At 35.2% G+C, this 20,157-nt stretch overlaps 1 protein-coding gene and 1 non-coding gene across 6 annotated transcripts in view; both read right to left on the reverse strand.

The window, feature by feature from the left end:
- AP1G1 (adaptor related protein complex 1 subunit gamma 1) overlaps positions 1 to 20,157 on the reverse strand; it is a 76,141-nt gene that overhangs the window by 20,062 nt on the left and 35,922 nt on the right. For 4 of the 5 annotated variants that reach the window (XM_053666586.1, XM_053666585.1, XM_053666587.1 and 1 more), the window contains 10 exons: positions 17,837 to 17,978; positions 16,156 to 16,252; positions 14,890 to 14,966; positions 11,650 to 11,745; positions 10,917 to 10,997; positions 10,590 to 10,688; positions 7,352 to 7,407; positions 6,131 to 6,244; positions 3,545 to 3,685; positions 2,775 to 2,829 (listed from right to left, as the gene is read on the reverse strand). In XM_053666586.1, the coding sequence (XP_053522561.1) occupies positions 2,775 to 2,829; positions 3,545 to 3,685; positions 6,131 to 6,244; positions 7,352 to 7,407; positions 10,590 to 10,688; positions 10,917 to 10,997; positions 11,650 to 11,745; positions 14,890 to 14,966; positions 16,156 to 16,252; positions 17,837 to 17,978 (958 nt within the window). The remainder of the gene's footprint in view (positions 1 to 2,774; positions 2,830 to 3,544; positions 3,686 to 6,130; positions 6,245 to 7,351; positions 7,408 to 10,589; positions 10,689 to 10,916; positions 10,998 to 11,649; positions 11,746 to 14,889; positions 14,967 to 16,155; positions 16,253 to 17,836; positions 17,979 to 20,157) is intronic. The other variant, XM_053666588.1, reaches the window with a different exon arrangement.
- LOC119063176 (small nucleolar RNA SNORD71) lies at positions 5,760 to 5,845 on the reverse strand. The gene has a single exon (XR_005085111.1). It is a non-coding gene; the product is annotated as a small nucleolar RNA SNORD71 (small nucleolar RNA).

Below are 20,157 nucleotides of genomic sequence, written 5' to 3' on the forward strand. Positions count from 1 at the left end.
AGAAAAGGTGGGGAGCTACAAGGCAGGTATTTTGTTGTTTAACTTAGAAATTTACATTCTAAGGGAAGAAGAGCAGAGTGTTTGAAATAAAAGCATCAAAAGGATCTGACATTTTTACAGACTAACTTGATCCAGCAACAGCAGAACACACCTCCTTCTCAAGCTTACCTGGAACATTCACCAAGACAGACCGCGTTCTGAGCCATAAAAAACATCTTAAGTTTAAAAGAACAGAAGTCATATGGAATTAAATGAAAAAGCAGTAACACAAAGACAGCTGAGAAATCCCTCAATAGTTGGAGATTAAACAACACACTGCTAAATAACACATGGGTCAAAGAAAACATTGGGAAAATTATTAAAAATATCAGTATCTCTCATGAACATAGATGCAAAGGTCCTTTAAAATATCAACAAAATAAACGACAATCTATAAAAAGAATTATGTATCATATAACCCCTGTGGGATTTATTCCAGGGATGAAAAGTGATTTAACAATCAAAAATTGATTACTGTAATCCTGCACATCAACAAGCTAAAAAAAAAATCATATGATTGTAATAAAAGAATATGGGTCAACAGGAAAAACGAAAAGTAGGAGCATTTTTAAAAATGGTTTGGAATTTTGATAAACATTTTTCTTCAGAAGCTCTAATTTTCCCCTTCTTTTGAGCCTGAAAATAATGTGTCATGATTCACATCTTTTGTTAGAATACTATTTCCCCATTTAGTAAGTACATTTACTAGCTTTTAATTTTCAACAAAATTAATTCATTGTGGGTAAACTAGAAAACTAGTATGTCAAAGACAAATCCATAGCAACAATTATGTGTCTGTGTGCATACATGTATATACTATATATATATCATATATACCTCATAACAGTATGTCCTCCTACAGATATTTCATAATTTACTTAATGCCCATTGCATATACATTTTGTATATTTGTTCTTTTATTTTTCCAAGATAAAGTCCTAAAACTTGAATTGATGAGCTAAAAGATACAAACTGAGACTTTCGCTGCATGCTACCCACCCCGTACTCTGGAAAGATGGTACATTTCACACTTAAAGTGAAGAGTACTACCTGTTTCTCTATTTTCTAGCTAATACTAAGAATTAGATTAAAAAGTGTAAGTGTAAAGTGATGCCTCACTTTTACTTTACTTACTATTTCTTTACTAATAAGGCTATTTTTAATTGTTAACTAGCCATTTCCTTCTTTTTCTGTGAACTGCTTGTTCAACTGTCAATGTTTCCATTATAGTGTTTGATTTTCCTACTAACTGTAAATCATTTATAAGTTAAAATATTAATATGCTGTTATGTTTTACAATGATTTTCCTCTAGTCACTTGTTTTTTAACTTACTGTTTTTAGAGGAAGAGAGAATGGGGAAGAAACATCAGGTATTCACTGGTTGGTTCTTGTATGTGCCCTGACTGGGGGGTCGAAACTGCAACTCCGGTGTCTCAGGGATGAGGCTCTAACCGACTGAGAGCTACCCAGCCAGGGCTTCATTTGCCTTTCAACTTTGTGAATTTTTCCCTTTTGCAACATGAATTTTACATTTTAATATGGTCGAATTTGTTCGTGTTTTCCTTTACAGTATCTACAGTTGGTAACGTAATTAGACATAGTTATAGTTTCTTTATACGCCACTACACTTTCATTTGTACTCTAGTAATTGAATGATAAACAGAAATACTCCAAAACTCTGGAAGACTACCAAAAAAAAAAAAAAACCTTATAAAACTGTAATTTTAAGTCCAGAATAAATGTAGTCATTCAGAACCTTGGAGTGGTTTCCAAACATATTCAAAATGAACCTCCAAGTCCTGTGAGACCCCATGGAATCTAGTCCCTGCGTCAGTGACACCATGCTCTGCCTTCACTTGCCTTACTGCTCTCCAAGCAGACCAAGCTTATTGCTACCTAATAAGGTCTTTGTGACACCTGCTACTCTTTCATATTAGTATACTTTTTAAAAAATATATATATTGTATTTGTCTTTCAGAGAGAAGGGAAGGGAGGGAGGAAGAGGGAGAGGAACACCAATCTGTTGCCTCGAGTATGTGCCGCAATCGGGGACTGAAATCGACACACCCAGCATGTGCCCTGACCAGGAAGCAAACCAGTGGCCTTTCACTATGTGTATGGATGCCCAACCAACTGAGCCACAACAGTTAGGCAGATTAGTGTACAGTCTTTTTCCAAATCTTGAGCGGTTAATTTCTACAAATTCTCTACCCCAATGGTAGCTCCTCTGAGTGACCTGCCCTGACTACTCCACTTAAAATACTTGGTATAATGCCCAGTATCCCACCCTCCCTGCCAACATCTTAGTCCCTCATGCTGCTGTACTGTTTTCTCATAGCATTCTTCCCTGCCTGAGAGTATCGTACACACGTCCCCAAGAATCTCCTATCTCCCCCACTAGAACGTAAGCTTCATGAGAACGAGGGCTTGGTCTGCCCCTTAATCAGCACATCCAGCACGTAGCATGTTGACTTAAAAAAGCTACTTACATGCCCTGGCTGGTATGGCTCAGTGTATTCAGTGCCTGCCTGCAAACCAAAAGGTCACCCGTTCAATTCCTGGTCAGGGCACATGGCTGGGTTGCAGGCCAGGTCCCAAGTGGGGGTGTGTTGAGAGGCAACCGATCAATGTATCTGCCACACATCAATGTTTCTCTCTCTCCCTCCCTTCCCTCTCTCTAAAAATAAACAAGATCTTAAAGATGAACATTCTTTTTTTAAAAAGTGCTACTTACCGTTGTCAGAACACGCATAATTGTGTCTATATGCCATCGTTTGGAAGGTGCATACCTAAGAAAATAAAGGTGAGAAACTGGAACCTGTAAATTATACTGTGTTCCATTACTTTAAAAAATCCTGGCTACAGTCATAAGTGACTGTATTTGGAGACATTCACCCTCAAATCTAGCAGCAATACCCATTTCACAGGGTACTGAAATGGCGCACTGTCAAACTCAGATGTTTTACATTATCTGAGTTGCTGGGCTAAGAAACGGGACTCTGTCTCAGAAAACAAATCATGAAGTCAGGGCTGGAGAGGACAGAGAAGAAAGAAGAAAAGGGACTGTTCTCAGACCCAGGCAACAACAGGACTAGAAACTTGTTCCTTTAAATTCATAGTGGAAAGTAGACAAATAACTGTACTACCAAAATCTTGAGGTATTAAGATTAAAAACTTCTGTGTAAAACTTCCTAAAAGTTATACACAGAACTTCTATATCCTCATAAAAAAAAGGCATCACAAATAAGAAGTTAAAGAACAGAATATGGGAGCATTATAAATCCCTACTTTTAGAAAAGTTGGATGCGGGGGGGTGGGGGGATGGCAAATCGTCTTAAATTTAAATGCTTGCTATAATGACCTTCTCAAAGCTAATTCCCAATTGGGAGCTTGAAATAAATGTTACATGTTTTAAACAAGTCTACAACATGTCCCCCATGTTTTGAAGATGCTTTTAAAAGATCCAAGCATCTTTTATTAATAAAAGTAAAAATTAAATCTTACTTTTCTGCAGCAAGAAATATTCCAGATGCGCAGTCTGCTTTAAATTCTGGCTCACATGAATCCAGAAAATAAAGTAATTCCTTCATCATGCCTCGGATATTATTCCCATTCACTAGGGCAAAACTCAATTCCATTGCACGCCTTGCAAAGGAAGAATTAAAAAAACAACAAAAATCACTGTTATATTTACTGTGGGAATGAAACAAAGACGTAGGTATATTCTCTCTGAACACACAGGCAGATAGATATGTTAATGTCCTTGCATGATCCTATGATCCCAATCTTTCCATGCAAGATAACGAAAGTTATCGAAGTTATTCTATTTTGAATCTTTGTTCAACACTTCCTTCAAATAACCCTAAGAGTGACATGACTGACCAACAGTGTAATTTGGGTTCAACAATCTATTGTATGAAGAGTAAATTTTAAATACTTAAAAGGCTCAAAAAGAGGCAACAAATATATTACCCAAAGATAGTATCTCTCTATATTATTCCTTAAAAATGTAATATATAAAGTCACCACACTCTTTTATTATACCCACTTCTGTCCAAAGATAACGTAACAGTTAACATCAAAAGATATGTGGAAAATCAGAATAAAAACAAACCCTGAGGGAATTACATTAAGTACAAAAACTGAGAGAAAATCAAATACTGTCATGTATCACTTAAATGTGAAAGCAAAAAAGCCAAACATAGGAACAGAGACTAGAACAGTGGTTACCAGGGTTGAGGGGTGGGGGAGGGGGGCAGATGTTGGTCAGAGGGTAGCAACTTCCGGTTACAAGATAATCAAGTTCTAAGGATCTAATGTGCAGCTTAGTTAGTTCAAGTTAGTATCATATATTTAAAATTTGCCAAGAAAGTAGATTTTAAATGTTCTCACCACACAAAAAAATAGCAATTATGTAATTTGACACAGGTGTTAACTAATGCTATGGTATGGTAATTGTTTTGCAATATATAACTGTCAAATTAATGCATTGTACATTTTAAACTTACATAATGTTATATGTCAAACATCTCAATAAAGCTGGAAAAAACTGAAAGAGAGAATGAGGGCCACAAAAAGGAAAAAAGGGCATGTGCTATGAGGGCAAATAAAAGTTTCTATAACTGCCTGTCAAACTGGCAACCAAGACAAAATGAAAATGTTTAACATATAAAAGTTATAAGATTACGATATGCATCTTTTCGTACTTGATTGGTAATTTTAAACATGGTATATAAGTTGAATTTCAAAAATACCAATTTAATGTGTAGAAAGTACTGTCATTTTAGCTAAATTTATAAGCAATAAAAAATCTTTAAATATATTAAATATATTAATTATCTATTAATGTATTTCTCACAGAAAGATAATTCTTATATAGTGCTTAAGTACTTTACTTACATTAATCCAGTTAATCCTGCATAACCCTATAAGGTGGGTTCTCTTAAAACCTCTGCATTTACATATGGGACAACTGAGGCACTAAAAGGTTAAGTTAGTAGGCCATGTCTGTTAAGGGCAGAGGCAAGATTTGAAATACAGCAGTCTGGCTACAGAGTTTGAGCTCTTAATGAATGCAACACGGCCTGGCAAAGACACAGGTTTTACTTCGGAAATACAAAGCCCAGTAACGGACTATAGAGAAACAAGCAAATAGGAGTCAGAAGGCCTGATTTCTGTTCCGAGGTCTGTCCCTATACAAGGGGTAGCGTTTAGAGTAAGTTATGTGTTTCCTTTAGGACTGTATGTTATTTAACTAATCTGTTCATTGAGGACAGAAGTAATTGCCTAGTCTTAATGGCTTGCTCAGAGAAACCAGAGGATGTTTTATAGATCCTTTGAAAAGCACTAAGTAAAAGTTGTTATTACTGACTCTAAGTCTTATTCTTTAGATTGCCCAAGCACCCTATACCTGTTCTTCGCAAACAAAAGGAACTCAATATGAATACGTGTTTGTTAAGTGAAGGGTTTCAGAGATAATTTCAAGGCAATCTGTTCTGGATTTGAACATACAACCACAACCAAAAGTTCACTGGGGCCAACGATAGCTAGGTTTCACAAACATCTACAATTTTTCTAAGAGAACCAGTAGTTTACTCCATGGAGGATAAAATTCATGCTTTTTAAAAGTGCTATCTGCTACCTAACATCATTCCTAGATATACTGTTTTAAGAAACATGGCTGCTTCTAGTATCTTGGAGCATAAGTACTATGAGAAAATGTGTGCTGTCAGCAATTTGAGTTTCAGCATCGTGATACAACACTTAGCCGATGGATCACTCCTTATTTTCATCCTCCAGCACACAAAGCACAGTACCCCTGGTAAGTAATCTCTTGCCCAGCTTATCTTTATCTATTTTAATTTATCAAAGAACCAAGGACAACATCAGGATGCACTTAAGTATTCCTTACTGGCCTTCTTCATTGACCTAAATTTCTCCCTGCCAATCCTTTCTTAAAAAGGATTTACTGGGCAGAGAATTCATCTGTGAAAATGATGATAATACATAAACATCAACATTTTCACTTTCAAAACTATTACAAAGTTATCAGATGGGACAGAGGCAGAGAAATGATCAATAATCTGTTACCGTTTTATCGACACATCCAAATCTTTTAGACAGTCCACAATTGTGCTTCTGTGCCTCTGCACTGCATTGTGATCTGTCTGCACAGTCTTCAACAAAGACGTCAGAGCTACATATCTGGATGAAACGAAGTTGCAAAAGACAATTAAAATATAAAATTCAGGGTAGTTTTCTTCTGCCTAAATAACAACAGAAAATGCCTAAAGACTAAAGGAAAGCATATATACGTTTAAACAGTTAAAAGACAATCACTATAATGGTAACATTCTAAAGGCAGAGAAGACACGAGAATCTAAAACAAAACAGTAGCAACCAGGAGAAGCCTCGGATTCAGACTATACTCATTCATAGTTAAAGTCCACTGAAACTTCTAAAAGTGACTGCCTCAATTATTTCAAGTTCTTCCAAACAGTAAAACAAAAATATATAATATGCCTTTTCAGGCCATTGCCCCAAAATGCAAGAGGAAATTATTTCAGCTTTACCACTTATATTTTCACTGCTTTTATTTGAAATGGACAGAAAAATTTGAGTGTTAAATCCAAGTATTCAAAAATTATTTTTGAAAGAGAAGATAATTCAAGGTACTACAATAATTACTTCCACATTTTTTCAAGCTTATCGTGATAAGAAAACAAATTATCTCCTGATTAAAAGAGGAAAAAAGGCAAACAGGATATACTACAATATAAAAATACTAATAAATTCACCTACTTTTAAAAACTAACGGTAATTGGCAAACACATTCCACATTTGTGACCTGAAATGTTTTATTTTTCTTAATTTAGAGCAGAGGTCAGCAAACTATTGGCTCCCTACAAAAATCCAGCTCTCTGCCGTCTTCTTTTGTAAATCAATTTTTATCGGAACAGTCACATTCATCATTTAGAGTCTATGTTTCCATGCCAAGAGGCACAGCTGAGTAATGGCCACAGAGACCCAAAGTCCCACGGAGCCTAAAATACCAACCATACAATCCTTTCCAGAAAAAGCATGCTGCTGACTCCTGATTTATAATATAAATAGGGGCAAAAATTAATCCATGATGCAAATCCCCAAATTCTTTGCAAAACAATAGTTTTAAGGCCAGACTAAAACAGAAATCCTGAGTTTCCACAGTTGAAGTTCTAGATACATCAGTCAATACATGTGTGACTTTGAACAGTCACTCTTAAAAACAGAGTTTATAATAATAAAATACAAGACATTTTTCAGTTGCCTTACCTAATATTTTTGTCATTGTTCAATAAGAAACGACCCAGGATATTTATGGCTAGGACCTAAAAAAAAAAACAGCATAGGTTAAAAATCTAGAAAAATTAAATATTTATATTGTTTAAGGATCACTTTCTGGCCTCTGTGGGGTACAAACTATTTCAAGCTCAGGGGTGTTAAACTCATTTTCACTGGGGGCCACATCAGCCTCACAGTTGCCTTTCACAGGCCAAATGTAACTTTAGGACTATATAAATGTAACTATTCCTCAACTAGGGGCAAGGAGCTCAGCACTACCGCTGGGTAGAAACAAGGTGCCAGACGGGATTTGGCCCACGAGCCTTGTGTTTGCCACCTGTGTGGTAGCTGGTATTTTATAGACTGGAAAGACAAAAAGTTCTGAAGATAAACGATGGTGTTAGTTGCACAACAATATGAATGTACTTAATGCCACTGATCTAAGGACTTAAAAGTGGTTAAAATGATAAATTTTATGCTATGTATATTCTACCACAATTTCTTTTAAAAAATTAGAATGGTCTCTCTACATGAGTATGGACTAGCTCCAACATAATGTTAACTGAAAAAAGTAAGGTGCAGGATGATATACATATGTTACTGTTTTGCCTGAAAGGTGGGGAGAGGAAAAGAACTAATCTAATTTGGTTAAGTTACTTGGATACTGTAATCTTTTTATTATTGCTTTTTTATTTTTAGAGAGAAGGGAAGGGAGAGAGAAACATCCATCTGAGAGAGAAACATCAATTCGTTCCCTCCTGTACTTGCCAGGAGGGGAAGTCAAACATGCAAACCCAAGTATTAGGTTGGCCAAAAAGTTCATTTATTTTTTTCTGTAAGACGGCTCTAGTAGCACTTAGTTGTCTTTAACTTCATTCAAAACAATTTTGTTCAACTGTATTGTAACAGCTGTCATGTCAGCGTGCATTAAAAAAAACATCAAATTTGGTGAATTTTTGTGTAGTCATTTTAATATTGAAGATGGAAGAAAACACGCGTTTTTGGTACATTATGCTTTATTATTTCAAGAAAGGTAAAAATGTAACTGAAACAAAAAAAGATTTGTGCAGTGTATGGAGAAGGTGCTGTGGCTGATCAAACATGTCATAATTGGTCTGCAAAGTTTTGTGCTGGAGATTTCTCACTGGACAATGCTCCACAGTGGGGTAGCCCAGGTGAAGTTTATAGTGATCAAATTGAGACATTAATTGAGAACAATCAAAGTTATACCATACAGGAGATAGCCAACATACTCAAAATATCCAATCAATAAAGTTATTAGTGAAAATGAAAAAGGTGCCTGTCTTTCACTTTACAGACAAAACTAAATGGAGTTTTCAGCCAACCCAATATTTGCACTGACTGAGAATCAAATCCCAACCTTCTGCCTATGGGACGAGGCTCTAGCCAACTGAGACACACCGACCAGGGTTGGATACCACAATTTTAAAGACAAAAAGACCTATACACAAATATGGTATTGTAGTTACTAAATTTCTTATAAGACTATGGGACAGCTATTCTTATATTAATAAATAATTGAAAGAATAAATAAATTCGTAAGGGAGAATTCTTCTTTACAAAAGAATTGCAATTATTTAATGACGAAATGAGAGAAACAGAAAAGTATAAAAAAATAGGAAAACATTAACAACTACTGCAGACAAGATCTCTTACAGACACTAAAAATGATGGGTAAAAGTCTGAGGAGAACAAGATAGCTGCATAGTCTTGAAGTGTCTCCCTTAAAATTATTTTTTTCCTCTTAGAGAGAGGGGAAGGGAGGGAGAGAGAGGGAAAGAAACAGATGTGCAAAACACTGATCCTTCGCCTCTTGCATGCCCCCAACTGGGGACCTGGCCCTCAATTAGGCATGTGTTCTGACCAGAAATCAAACTGGTAACCTTTAGGTTTGCAGAAAGGCTCTCAATGCACTGAGCCACACCAGTCAGGACTTTTCCAAAATATTTTTAATTACAAAGGGAAAGATAACTTAATAGGGGAAAGACACAATAGAAGCCACCTTAACCAAATGATCAAGGCTGAAACATCACCAGCAGTGAGACACACGGATACAGCATATAATTCCTGATATGATACTGAGAAAGGCACATCAGTTCTATGATAGTCTTGCCCCAAAAGCACAACCTCAATCTAATTATAGTAAAATATCAGAGCCAAATTGGGGGACATTCTAAATAGTAACTAATCAGTATTTTTCAAAAGTTTCAAAGTCATGGCCCTGGCTGGGTAGCTTAGTTGGTTAGAGCATCGTCCCAATATGCCAAGACTGCAGGTAAGATCCCTGGTCAGAGCACATACAAGAATCAACCAAAGAATGCACGAGCAGGTGAAACAACAAACTGACGTTTCACTCTCGCTCCCCCTCGCTCTCTCTCTTATCAATTAAAAAAAATTTAGCCCCAGCTGGTGTCGCTCAGTGGATTGAGTGCCAGCCACAGGTTTGACTCCCAGTCAGGGCACATGCTTGGGTTGCAGGCCAGATCCCCATTTGGGGGTGTGGGATAGGGAACCAACCGATGTATCTCTCACACAGTGATGTTTCTCTCCCTCTCTCCCCCTCTTTTTAAAAATCAAATACAATAATTTAAAAATAATTTAAAGAAAGTGTCACAGTCATGATAGACAAGGAATGATAGAAGAACTGCCACAAATTGGAGGAGATGAAGGAGATGTGACAATGAAATACAAGGTGAAATCACAAACTGGCAGGCGAATTTCCTTTTCCTAGGAAAAGGACAACAGTAGAAAAATTGGTGAGATTTAAATAAAGTCCATAGTTCAGTTAATGGCATGGTACTAAAATTAATTTCTTAGTTTTGATAATTAACTGTTTTAGCAACTTTCTAGAAGTGTAAAATTATTTCAAGAAGGTCTAAAAAGTGGGGAAGAAAATAAACACACATGTTCAAACACTTAAATATAGATAAAACATCTCTGAAAAAATGCACCAGAAAATGGCAACAGCATTTCCACTAGAAGAATGGAGAGTCTACACATGAAAGGCACAGGCAGACGTTTTCTTCCTATGTACCTTCTGTCTTATTTTGAGTTATTTTACTGTGTTTTTCTTAAATAAAAACTATTATTTAAGATATTCTTTCTAAAGTTAAGTTTTCAAATGAAATTAATTTCTAAAGTGCTAATGTCTAGGTCAATTATTCTAACTGAAATATTCAGGGAAAAGAAAAGCTTTAAAAAGACTTACTCTCAGTCCACTCTCTGACTTAATATCCATGATAGTCAGAACTGTTTCATAAAGGATAGCATTTCCTACATTTTTACTAGTCTCCGTATTAGTGGCAACCTGAAAAGACACAGAAGGTGGTATACAATGACAAAACAATGCTTCTAAAAAATATCCTGAAGTTGAAGAAAAAACAAAACCAAATATTCAGGGATAAGAAGAGACATTTTAATTGATTGTAGTCACCAATGAGGAAACACAAAATAAAAATTGTACCATATAACCATAATCATTCCATTCCTTGCTTCAATAAGATGGATATTAAATATAACACAAGTTTAGTCTTACCTGTGCTAATATATCATTCATAGCTTCACTTGAGTCATCATCATTTCGTCCTAAAATTCTTAATAACCGTAAAATTCGTACCTAATGTGCAAAATATGAGAAATGTCAACAAATCAGGTCTGGCACAAAGAAACTTTGCTTGGTATGAAATTCAAATATCTTAAATATAGTCTTAGATCCCAGTAGAAATGATCAAAATTCAAACAGAAGAATCTTAAACATGGTTTTTAGAGAAGTCATATGTGTTTCTGTGTTTTAATGAAGTTATCAGAGAACCCACGCTTTGCCACTCCACAGCTAAGAGACCACCACCTGCAGAGCTTCAATACAGGCAGACCTCAGAGACACTGAAGGTTCAGTCCCAGACCACCACAATAAAGTGAGTACCACAATAAAACGAGGTGTAACCTTTTTGCTGGTGGGCGGTCTTACCTTCAATTTGTAAAAAAAAATGCAACATCTGCGAAGTGCAATAAAGCAAAGCACAATAAAACGAGGTCTAACTGTATATTGCTGTTTCTATATAGTATATAATTTTTACTATTACAACTATAATTCCATTCTGTTAATCTAATAAAACATATAATTGTGTCACTATTAATTTATTAATGTAATTGGTTTAATCGGTTAACTACCAAATTTCTACCTAACAAAAACTTAAGAGGAAGAAAATGACCTATAACAAGATATTAAACTCATATACCATATATCTAAAGCTTTCGTTCAAGCTCACCTGCAAAAAGGGGTCACTGATACCAGAAACATCATGTTCTGGTGAATATCCGGACATGATGAGGTTCTTTAGTATACGAACTAATTGGGGCACAAGCTGCAGGGAAGAAAAAGGCGTCAAAAAACAGTAAACACCAAAGACTTTCTCATAAAGAGGCAGGTAATGGTCTGAGACTCCAAGCAAATTCTAACAATGCAACCAATGTGCTAGTACATTGTTGATGTCCAATAAATATAACTTAGGAGTATTTTTACTAAGAACTCAAGAAGGAATATGTATTTTATCGGAATTAAAAACAACTTAGACTTTTTGTACTCCGGAGTTATATATGCAAAGATACTACAATAAGAGTAGGTCAGAAAGCCTATGGGAACCAAGTAAAACAGATGCCTATGAAGCGCACTGCATTTCTACTTCTATAGAACTTGACACACTTAGGTGGCACAAACATGTTCAGTTTTTATCTGTTCAAACACTTGACTATAGCGCTCACTCCAACAGCACATATACAAACATTTGAATATAATATGGTATCATACTCAAAATACTGGTGATCTTATTAAAATACTATCTCATATAGAGAAAAAAGTTTTTCTCCTCTTGAGATAGGGCTAGTTATGCCCTTTTCCAACAAACAGCAGGGAATACAAAGGCCTCCAACATTGACCAAGTGGAAAAGACACATGAAAAATTGTATCTTTCACCTTACAAAGATACCAAGGCCATGAATAACTTTCTTTCCCCTCTTCTTAACTCATATGACACAACCTTCAGTAAAATTTAATTTCAGCACTTAATTCTACACTGATCTGTGTCATCTGTTATCTTACTAATGAAGCTCTCCATTCCTTATGGCAGAATTTCTTTATTGTCCTTTCTTTGTTCACTTAGTCATAACATATAGTACAGGCAATTTTACTGCCAAGCTGACCTTAAAGATGCTTTAAATGTTACTATTCATTTCATTCTGTTGATCAATCACTTAATATTAAAACCCTAATCCAAAATGTTTGCCACAATAGGAACTTTTCCAGTTTCCCAACTAAAATCTCAATGTAGCTATAGAAACAACTCTAAACACCTAAAATTAAGAAGTGTCCATAGTGAAATGAGGACATTCTTTTTGAGGCAATCAGAACAGCCTGAACTTTGCTGCAACTTAATTACTTTTTCTCATTGTATATGGACTTTGTCCCCTCCCTGCTCCCCAACTCTAAGGGGAGGTGAAGACTGAATCAAACGCCAAGCTATGCCCAAGCGTATGCCCCAAACATTTTCACAAAGCTGACCACTTTTAAATACAGAGAACATAATCTGCAAAAATTTAAATAAGTTTGGCCATATCACTTCAGAATTCAGTGATTCATAAGTCACCCAAACAAAAATCTAGTTTGGATAACTGTAAGATTAAAACAAATCTAAGCTAAGGAGAGAAGCTATATTAAATCTGTCAACTGTGGACAGATTTATATTAGAAGTAAAAATAATATAATTGTATACACTGTTTTAAAATTAACATAAGAAAACAAGGATCATCTAGTTAACAAACTCTATACAAAAAGTCTCGCCTTGCATTTCCAATGCCCTACTTTTTTGTACTACGATATCCTTAATTATTTTTAATCTGGTTTATATCTTGCAGAAATCTTCTTCCCTTGTTTTATTCACTGACAAAAGACCTGCACACCACATAAGATCACCCTGGGACAAAAGCACCAATGTCTGAATGTTCAGCATACTAATTCTTGGAACTCAGCTTTATTATTCAGACAAAAATGCAAGTTGCTAAAACCCATGACAAGACAAAACAAAAAAAAGATAACAAAGGGAAAGGATGCAGCCATGAAAATCAGTTGATGCCCACCAGCTCCACCTCAAAATCCTTTTAATATTCCAGAACATCTAGGCAAGATAAGGACAGGTGAAGGGAAAATAAAAGCTCTAAGTCTGAACTAAAAGCTCAGAAGTACACATGGAGCTTTTTAAAGTATGAGGTTACTCACATATGGCTCTAAGATAACTACTTCAAAAAGAAGCAGCATTTGTGCGAAGGCTCCAGGCTGATCTGGAATTGCCATCACCAAAACCACTGGGAAACTGTTCAAAGTTTCTCAAGTGAAGATAAAGAAAGGCAGAGAAGGAGACTTACAATTCAGGAAAGGCTGCAACTGAAATCCAAGGCTGACTTTGGAGTTAAGAGTTTAATTGACAAGACACAAACTGGACTAGGGAGTTAGCCAAAACCGCTAAAACAAGTAACTCACAGTATTAAGCACAGCTTCAGCATTAGTATATTTTTAAAAGCCACGTTCGTGGATGAACACACAAAAGCTGCTAAGGACCTAATGCCAGCATGCACCATCTAAAAGAGGGTTAATTCTTACCTTTTCATTCTAACATACAGCAGGATTCCAAACAGACAACAGGAACAAAACATACAAAGCAAGCATTAGGGACAGATACGGGTCTCATACTATTTTACAATAATTTAATCAAGACATGAACATCTGAGGGGGAAAAAAAGCCAAAAAAAAAAGAACTGCTATTAGAACCTCATTAGATCTAAAGTACAAAGTGAGCATCACTCATGGGGTGATCAGTGCTCTACTAAAAAAAATAAAAGGCATGTAACCCAAAGAACAGACTTTCTGAGTCCTCCTTACTACTGCCTTCTAAAAGTAAGTGGGGGGAAACAAAAATTTCCACTTTAGAATGCTGTAAGAAAGGGAGGGAAGGAGAGAATTTTCAAAGCTAGAGACATCCATCACTGGAGTCAACAGCCTAAAATGAACAGTAGGGGACCTTGTATTAGATAAATGTTAATATAAAATTTGGGTCTGCAGTTTTTACCTTAAAAAAAAAAAAAAAAAAAAGAAATTACCTGACTTCAAAAAATATTTTAAAATAAAACACATACACACAAACACATTCCTATCTGTAATTTGACCTCAGGTTATATTTCCTGACTTCAATGTGAAATGGCAGATAAAGCACATGAGAAATTGTTGTGTCCGCCAACGAGAGAAGACTTCTATTATGAAAGGGTAAACACTATACTAACTGCCAGTTCTTATATGCCTAAATCTGGCTTCCAGCCCTACAACACAGCAGGGCTGGTTAAGTCCTCTATTCAGCTCCATGGCTTCCTTTCAAAAGAAAATGTACAAGTGAGATAATCATGTACTTTTAGGAAAATCATTTTCAATCAAGAAAGGCTCAGGCATACAGAATGGCACCTACCTTTCTGAAATGTGCAAGCATGTCTGGGCTTCGCTCACACATTTCTGTGAGGAGGACTACAGATGTATGAAGGACACCTGAAAGAAAAAAGCAAACAAATAAAACTAAAAGTGAGGTTTTATTAGTCAACTTCATAGAACAGGACTTTGAGTTCTGAAGGTCACTTCTAAAATAATACTTGCTACTTTTGTTTTTTAATCTCCCAAAGAATCTAAGCAATGAGGTGAATAAAAAGGAGGTATTTAATAGATGCTCAGTGACTTAATACTAATTAAGCCCATCAAATTAGAATATTTTAAACAATTATATCACCAAAACAATTGCTAAAAAATGACAACCAACACATGTATCTCTCCATCTGAGAATACTCCTAAAGATACGACCACAGTCCATATAAGCTAGGTATCATCTGCTCATTCAATGAGCTCTGAGCTGAGTTCTGATAGGCAATTCAAGAAGCAAAAATCTTCATTAGAAGTTAAATTTCCAGATAAAATGTATCAAAACCTCCAAGTGCAGTGATAATGGAGGACAAAGTGAATTTGCTTGTTCAAGTGACTGAAAAAAAAAATCCCAACAGTTTCCACTAAATAACTGCCCTAAACATTCATTTGTTCAACAACTATTTTTGGAGCCTTGTAGTTGTAAGATTGAGTTAATGAAATCAAATACACCTTACCATTTTTTTCTCTTAGCATTTAGGACACATGAATTTTCTTTACCCAGAACTTGTTTCACTGACTTCAAAATAAGAATAAAATGTTTGGGAAAGAATAGTCACATTTCATTTACTTCCTCTCAACTTTTATATAAACATATCTGAGTACCCATTACAAATTCCTGTTACAAGTAACCTAAAAAAGGATTTTCCCAAATCTTACACTCCTACCACGAGGCAAGAAAAAAATAACTTTTTTTCCTATTGTAAAATAACCAAGAAATCAAAAGGTTTTACACATGAAAATCAAGGCTAAGATCATCTAGACATTACAGTGAATATCAGTAACTTAATATAGTACTTTTAGCATAGTAAAAGAGGACCAGAAATGAAAAATAAATTTACTATGAAGGAATCAATCTCCAATTATAAAACTAGGATATGAGAGTGGAAGAGAAATTCAACTACTCAGCCCTCCTGGAACAGCGTCCAGCACAGCAGGAGGCAGACAACTCCCAGTGCTGAGACAGAAGGCCAGCACCTCCTGAAGCCTTTTCTCCTCCCCCTTCTCCCTCAGTACTTTACCAAGTGCATCTCAATCACATTACCATGGTTCTTTTCATTCAGTAAGTTTTTTGTTGCTGGTAAAAACATCTCCATAAGTTCAGGAACCTTCCTGATGACATGAACAGCACACAGTGCTGCCTATAGAAAAGACAAAGGATTTATTTCAATTAAGCCAGGGCAACCAATCTTATACGCAACAACAACAAAACAAAACCCTTATCAACTAGGTCACCTACTAGAAAAATGAAGGAGAAAAAAGGTATCATATTTATTATTATTAACAGGTTAGGGCTTTTTAAATTAGACTATTTTATCAATGAGAACTTCGAGCTCACCTGTCCCTTTGTTCATACATGGCTAAATAAGTAGATAAAAACTTTCTAGACTAGACAATGGTTAACATGAATTTATTGAATAAGTTAAACATAACTTATGTGGAGTTGCAAAGTAAAAAATAAAGACTTTTGTCTGGGATAATCATTACTCTGAGTAAGATGACCAAACGAGGGTTTTATAAAAACATCATGCAATTGAAAGGTATATACCACAGATGCTTTAAATTTGCTGGTACTTTCAATAGTACATATATTTTCCCCAATTCACTCTCTGCTGACATCAAGAAAATCATTTGAAAGATACTTAGCTGGTCTCTACTGAAGAAAAGATGGTTTTAGTTTGCTCATTGGAAAGGTATTTCAAAGGCTGATTTTGGTTACCCTCTCAAAGTAACCATATTTGCTGGAGTTAAATACTATAAAAGTTTAGATACATTAACAAATAAAGGTTTAAACTAATTCTTCTCATATTAGGAGAAGAAAGATTCTCTCCATACTAGAAGAAAAAAGATTTTTTTCCTATTTGCAGGAATAATCTATTTAAGAAAATAATGCACTTTCGGAAGGAGAGCAGCCCACACATACTTTACGAGAAAGAACTGGCTTTGGTTTGCAGCCACCATTAACACTGCAGATCCTGGAAACCAGTGTGGTGGCCCTTTCACTCACACTGTTCATATACAGAGGCATAGAAAAAGCCAACCATAGGCTAGTATGTGTTTACTTCTTGGAGTTTAACATTTTATAGCCTTTGTTTACAGGAAGGTTTTAGGATTCAAGCATAATAAAGTAACAATAAAATGTTTACATCAACAAACAAAAGAAGATAAGAGAATAAGAGCATTGTCTTCCACAACTATTCCATTTAGACACATCAGTTTTAGGAAGTGTCTAAATGAATTATCCCTAAAAATCATCTAGGTCCCAATGCAACTGCTCTTCCAGAGATTCAAAGGCACTAATACAAGATGTGGGCACTTAATTACTGGGATGAAAGCAAATTTGTAATATCTGTCATCATCACTTTAATATTGTTTAGAATCAGGTAATTTAGGAAGTAATGAAATGTGCCATCTAAAATATCCAGCAATATTTGTTTATAAATCACTTCCCTGAAAAAGAATATTTAAAAGAATTAAAGTACTCACAATCACTTATCAATTGAAAAGTTAATTAGTAACAAAAAAATCACCTCCAAAATTAGTATAAAAATAGATTTTGACTTACAAATACCTGATTCATATATAATCATTTAAAATATATCTACTAAACAGAGGAAGATTATGTTACATATTACCATCACAGCTTATAAAAGTGAATAATTTGCCTTCTAATTGCAATATACTCCCTAATCCAAACACAGACATTTGGTTTCATTAACTGTTACCTTTTTTCTCAAGTAAGAGTTGGAGGTTTTCAGGAGTTTTTCTACCTCTCCCGCAAGATCTCTGCACATCTCTGAGGAGCCCATGCAGCCAAGGGTACAAAGTGCTAACCCCTGTACATACTGCGTGCTATGATTAAGGTCACTGCAAAAAAGGGAAAACAGCAGAAATGACCGTGCTATGCCTGGTACTCCCCATGAAGAAGCTTCACAATCTAACGAGGTAGCTCTGAATATTCATGATTTCTCCAATAAGGAAAATAATTAATAGGATTATATATTGCTAAAAATGTTTATTTTTATACTTTATTACAAATTACCAACAATGCAAATTGACTGACAGTCTCTCACACAAGTTTACAACTCAACGTTTGCAAATATGAAAGCAAGAGAAATTGGACATTATCTGTTAGGTGTTAAAGGCAACCCATTTTAGAAAGTTCAGCAAACTCAGCAAAAATTGAAAGTAAAACTATAATGATAGAAATATGAAGCACAACTGTATCTTTAAAAGATTTTTACTAACTACAAAAAAAGTAGGGTATGTATTAGCCAAAACCAAAACAAAATCTCTACTCTAAAGCATTTAAGATGACTTAAACATTACAAGACACTGAAACCCTCTGACCTTATGATATAGTATACTTGATGTGACATAATTTTTTACACTTTAATTATTCAAAAGAAGAATACTAACTAAAAAAGTTAGCTAATTAAACTACCTTTAACAAACTAAGCTAGGTATTTAGAGTAACCTGGTGATACAGATACACAAAATCTATTTCTATTAGGCACTGATTACCTCACGAAAGTACTTTCAAACCAGACAGGTTTTACTTTCAGGACAGCTGAAGTGTTAAAAGTCTGAGCCTGCATAACTCGTGTATGAAATCTAACCAACTCTTAACTATTCGAAACGGAATTATTGTGTGACTCACGCTACCTCCACCAGCTTTAATAGCATTTTAATATCCTTCAGGCCAGTGGTTCACAAAGTGTGGTTAACAGATCTCTGGGATTCCCCAAGACTGTTTTATGGGGTCCATGAGATCCAAACTATTTTCACAATATGAACTCATTATTTGTTAACTGTACTGGCATTTGCACAATGGTGCCACAGCGGTGGTGGAAAAATTAACTGACACATTAGCACACATCAGAGCAGCGGCACCAAACTGTATTAGTACTCACTGTATATACACTGATACACACAATGGAAGGAAAGGAGGAAGGAAAGAAGTCAGTTAAATTTCACTTAAGACTGCTCATGACAAAGCAGTAAAAATAATTCAGTTTATTAAATCCTCACTCCTGAGTGCACATTTTTTAATACCCTGTGTGACGAAGTGGGAAGTATGCATAAAGGACGCTTGCCACATACTGACGCGGCAATCTCAGATAAAGTCACGCGTGCCCTTATTTCCTTTGCAAGAAACACTATGTACTAACTACTTTTAGAATGGACATTATTTTTATTTGAAAATAACTGAGAGACACCTATAATTATTAAGATTTGGGTATTTGGCAGACATTTTCTAGAAAAACAGCCAAAAAAGCCTATCACTTAATAGCAACAATTGATATTTGTTGCCAATGATAAAACCCAACACTGAAGTAAAAATTAGAACTTTGGAAAACCTGTATTGCCACCATGAACTTGACAATATACCAATACTTTATTCAGTGAACAAACTTTTTCCCAAGTGCTTTAGACATGATAAAAAATACCAAACTTACTGATATGGTCTCAGATTCCACATTGTAACTAACCCTTGAGAAACTACCACTTGTAGAGTTTTGGTATAGCATAAAAGACTATCCATGGTTATTTAAAAGGCTATTGTCTTCCTATTTCTAACTACCTTATCTGCAAGAGGCTGGATCTTCTTCATATACTTCAATTAAAACATAACACAAAAATTGAACACAGAAGCAAATATAACAATTTAGCTGTCTTCCATTAGGCCAGATACTACAGATTTTTTTAAATGTAAAAAAATGCCATTCTTCTCACTGAATTGTTTTTGTTATGGAAAAGGGTCTGTTTTTCATTTAAATTTATTTTAACATGTAAAGAGTTCATAACTGGTCATTTTAAATGAACTAATAACTATGTTTAGTCTTCCCTGAAGAGCAAAGGAAGGAAGAGAAGGCAAAGTGTAAACTAGCTTATTACTTTCCACCAATCTGATTATTTAAGTTAAAATTACTGGTAAAATGAAGCTTAAGTACTAACCATGGATTTACCATTTAGGCTCCCAGTTCCTACGAATATTTAAGTGACTTTTCATTCATTTTTCAGCAATTAATTTGCATAATACAAA

The sequence above is a fragment of the Artibeus jamaicensis genome, unplaced genomic scaffold (genome assembly GCF_021234435.1).
Source record: "Artibeus jamaicensis isolate MK-2021 breed Jamaican fruit bat unplaced genomic scaffold, CSHL_Jam_final contig_464, whole genome shotgun sequence".
In the NCBI taxonomy this organism is placed as follows: Eukaryota; Metazoa; Chordata; class Mammalia; order Chiroptera; family Phyllostomidae; genus Artibeus; species Artibeus jamaicensis.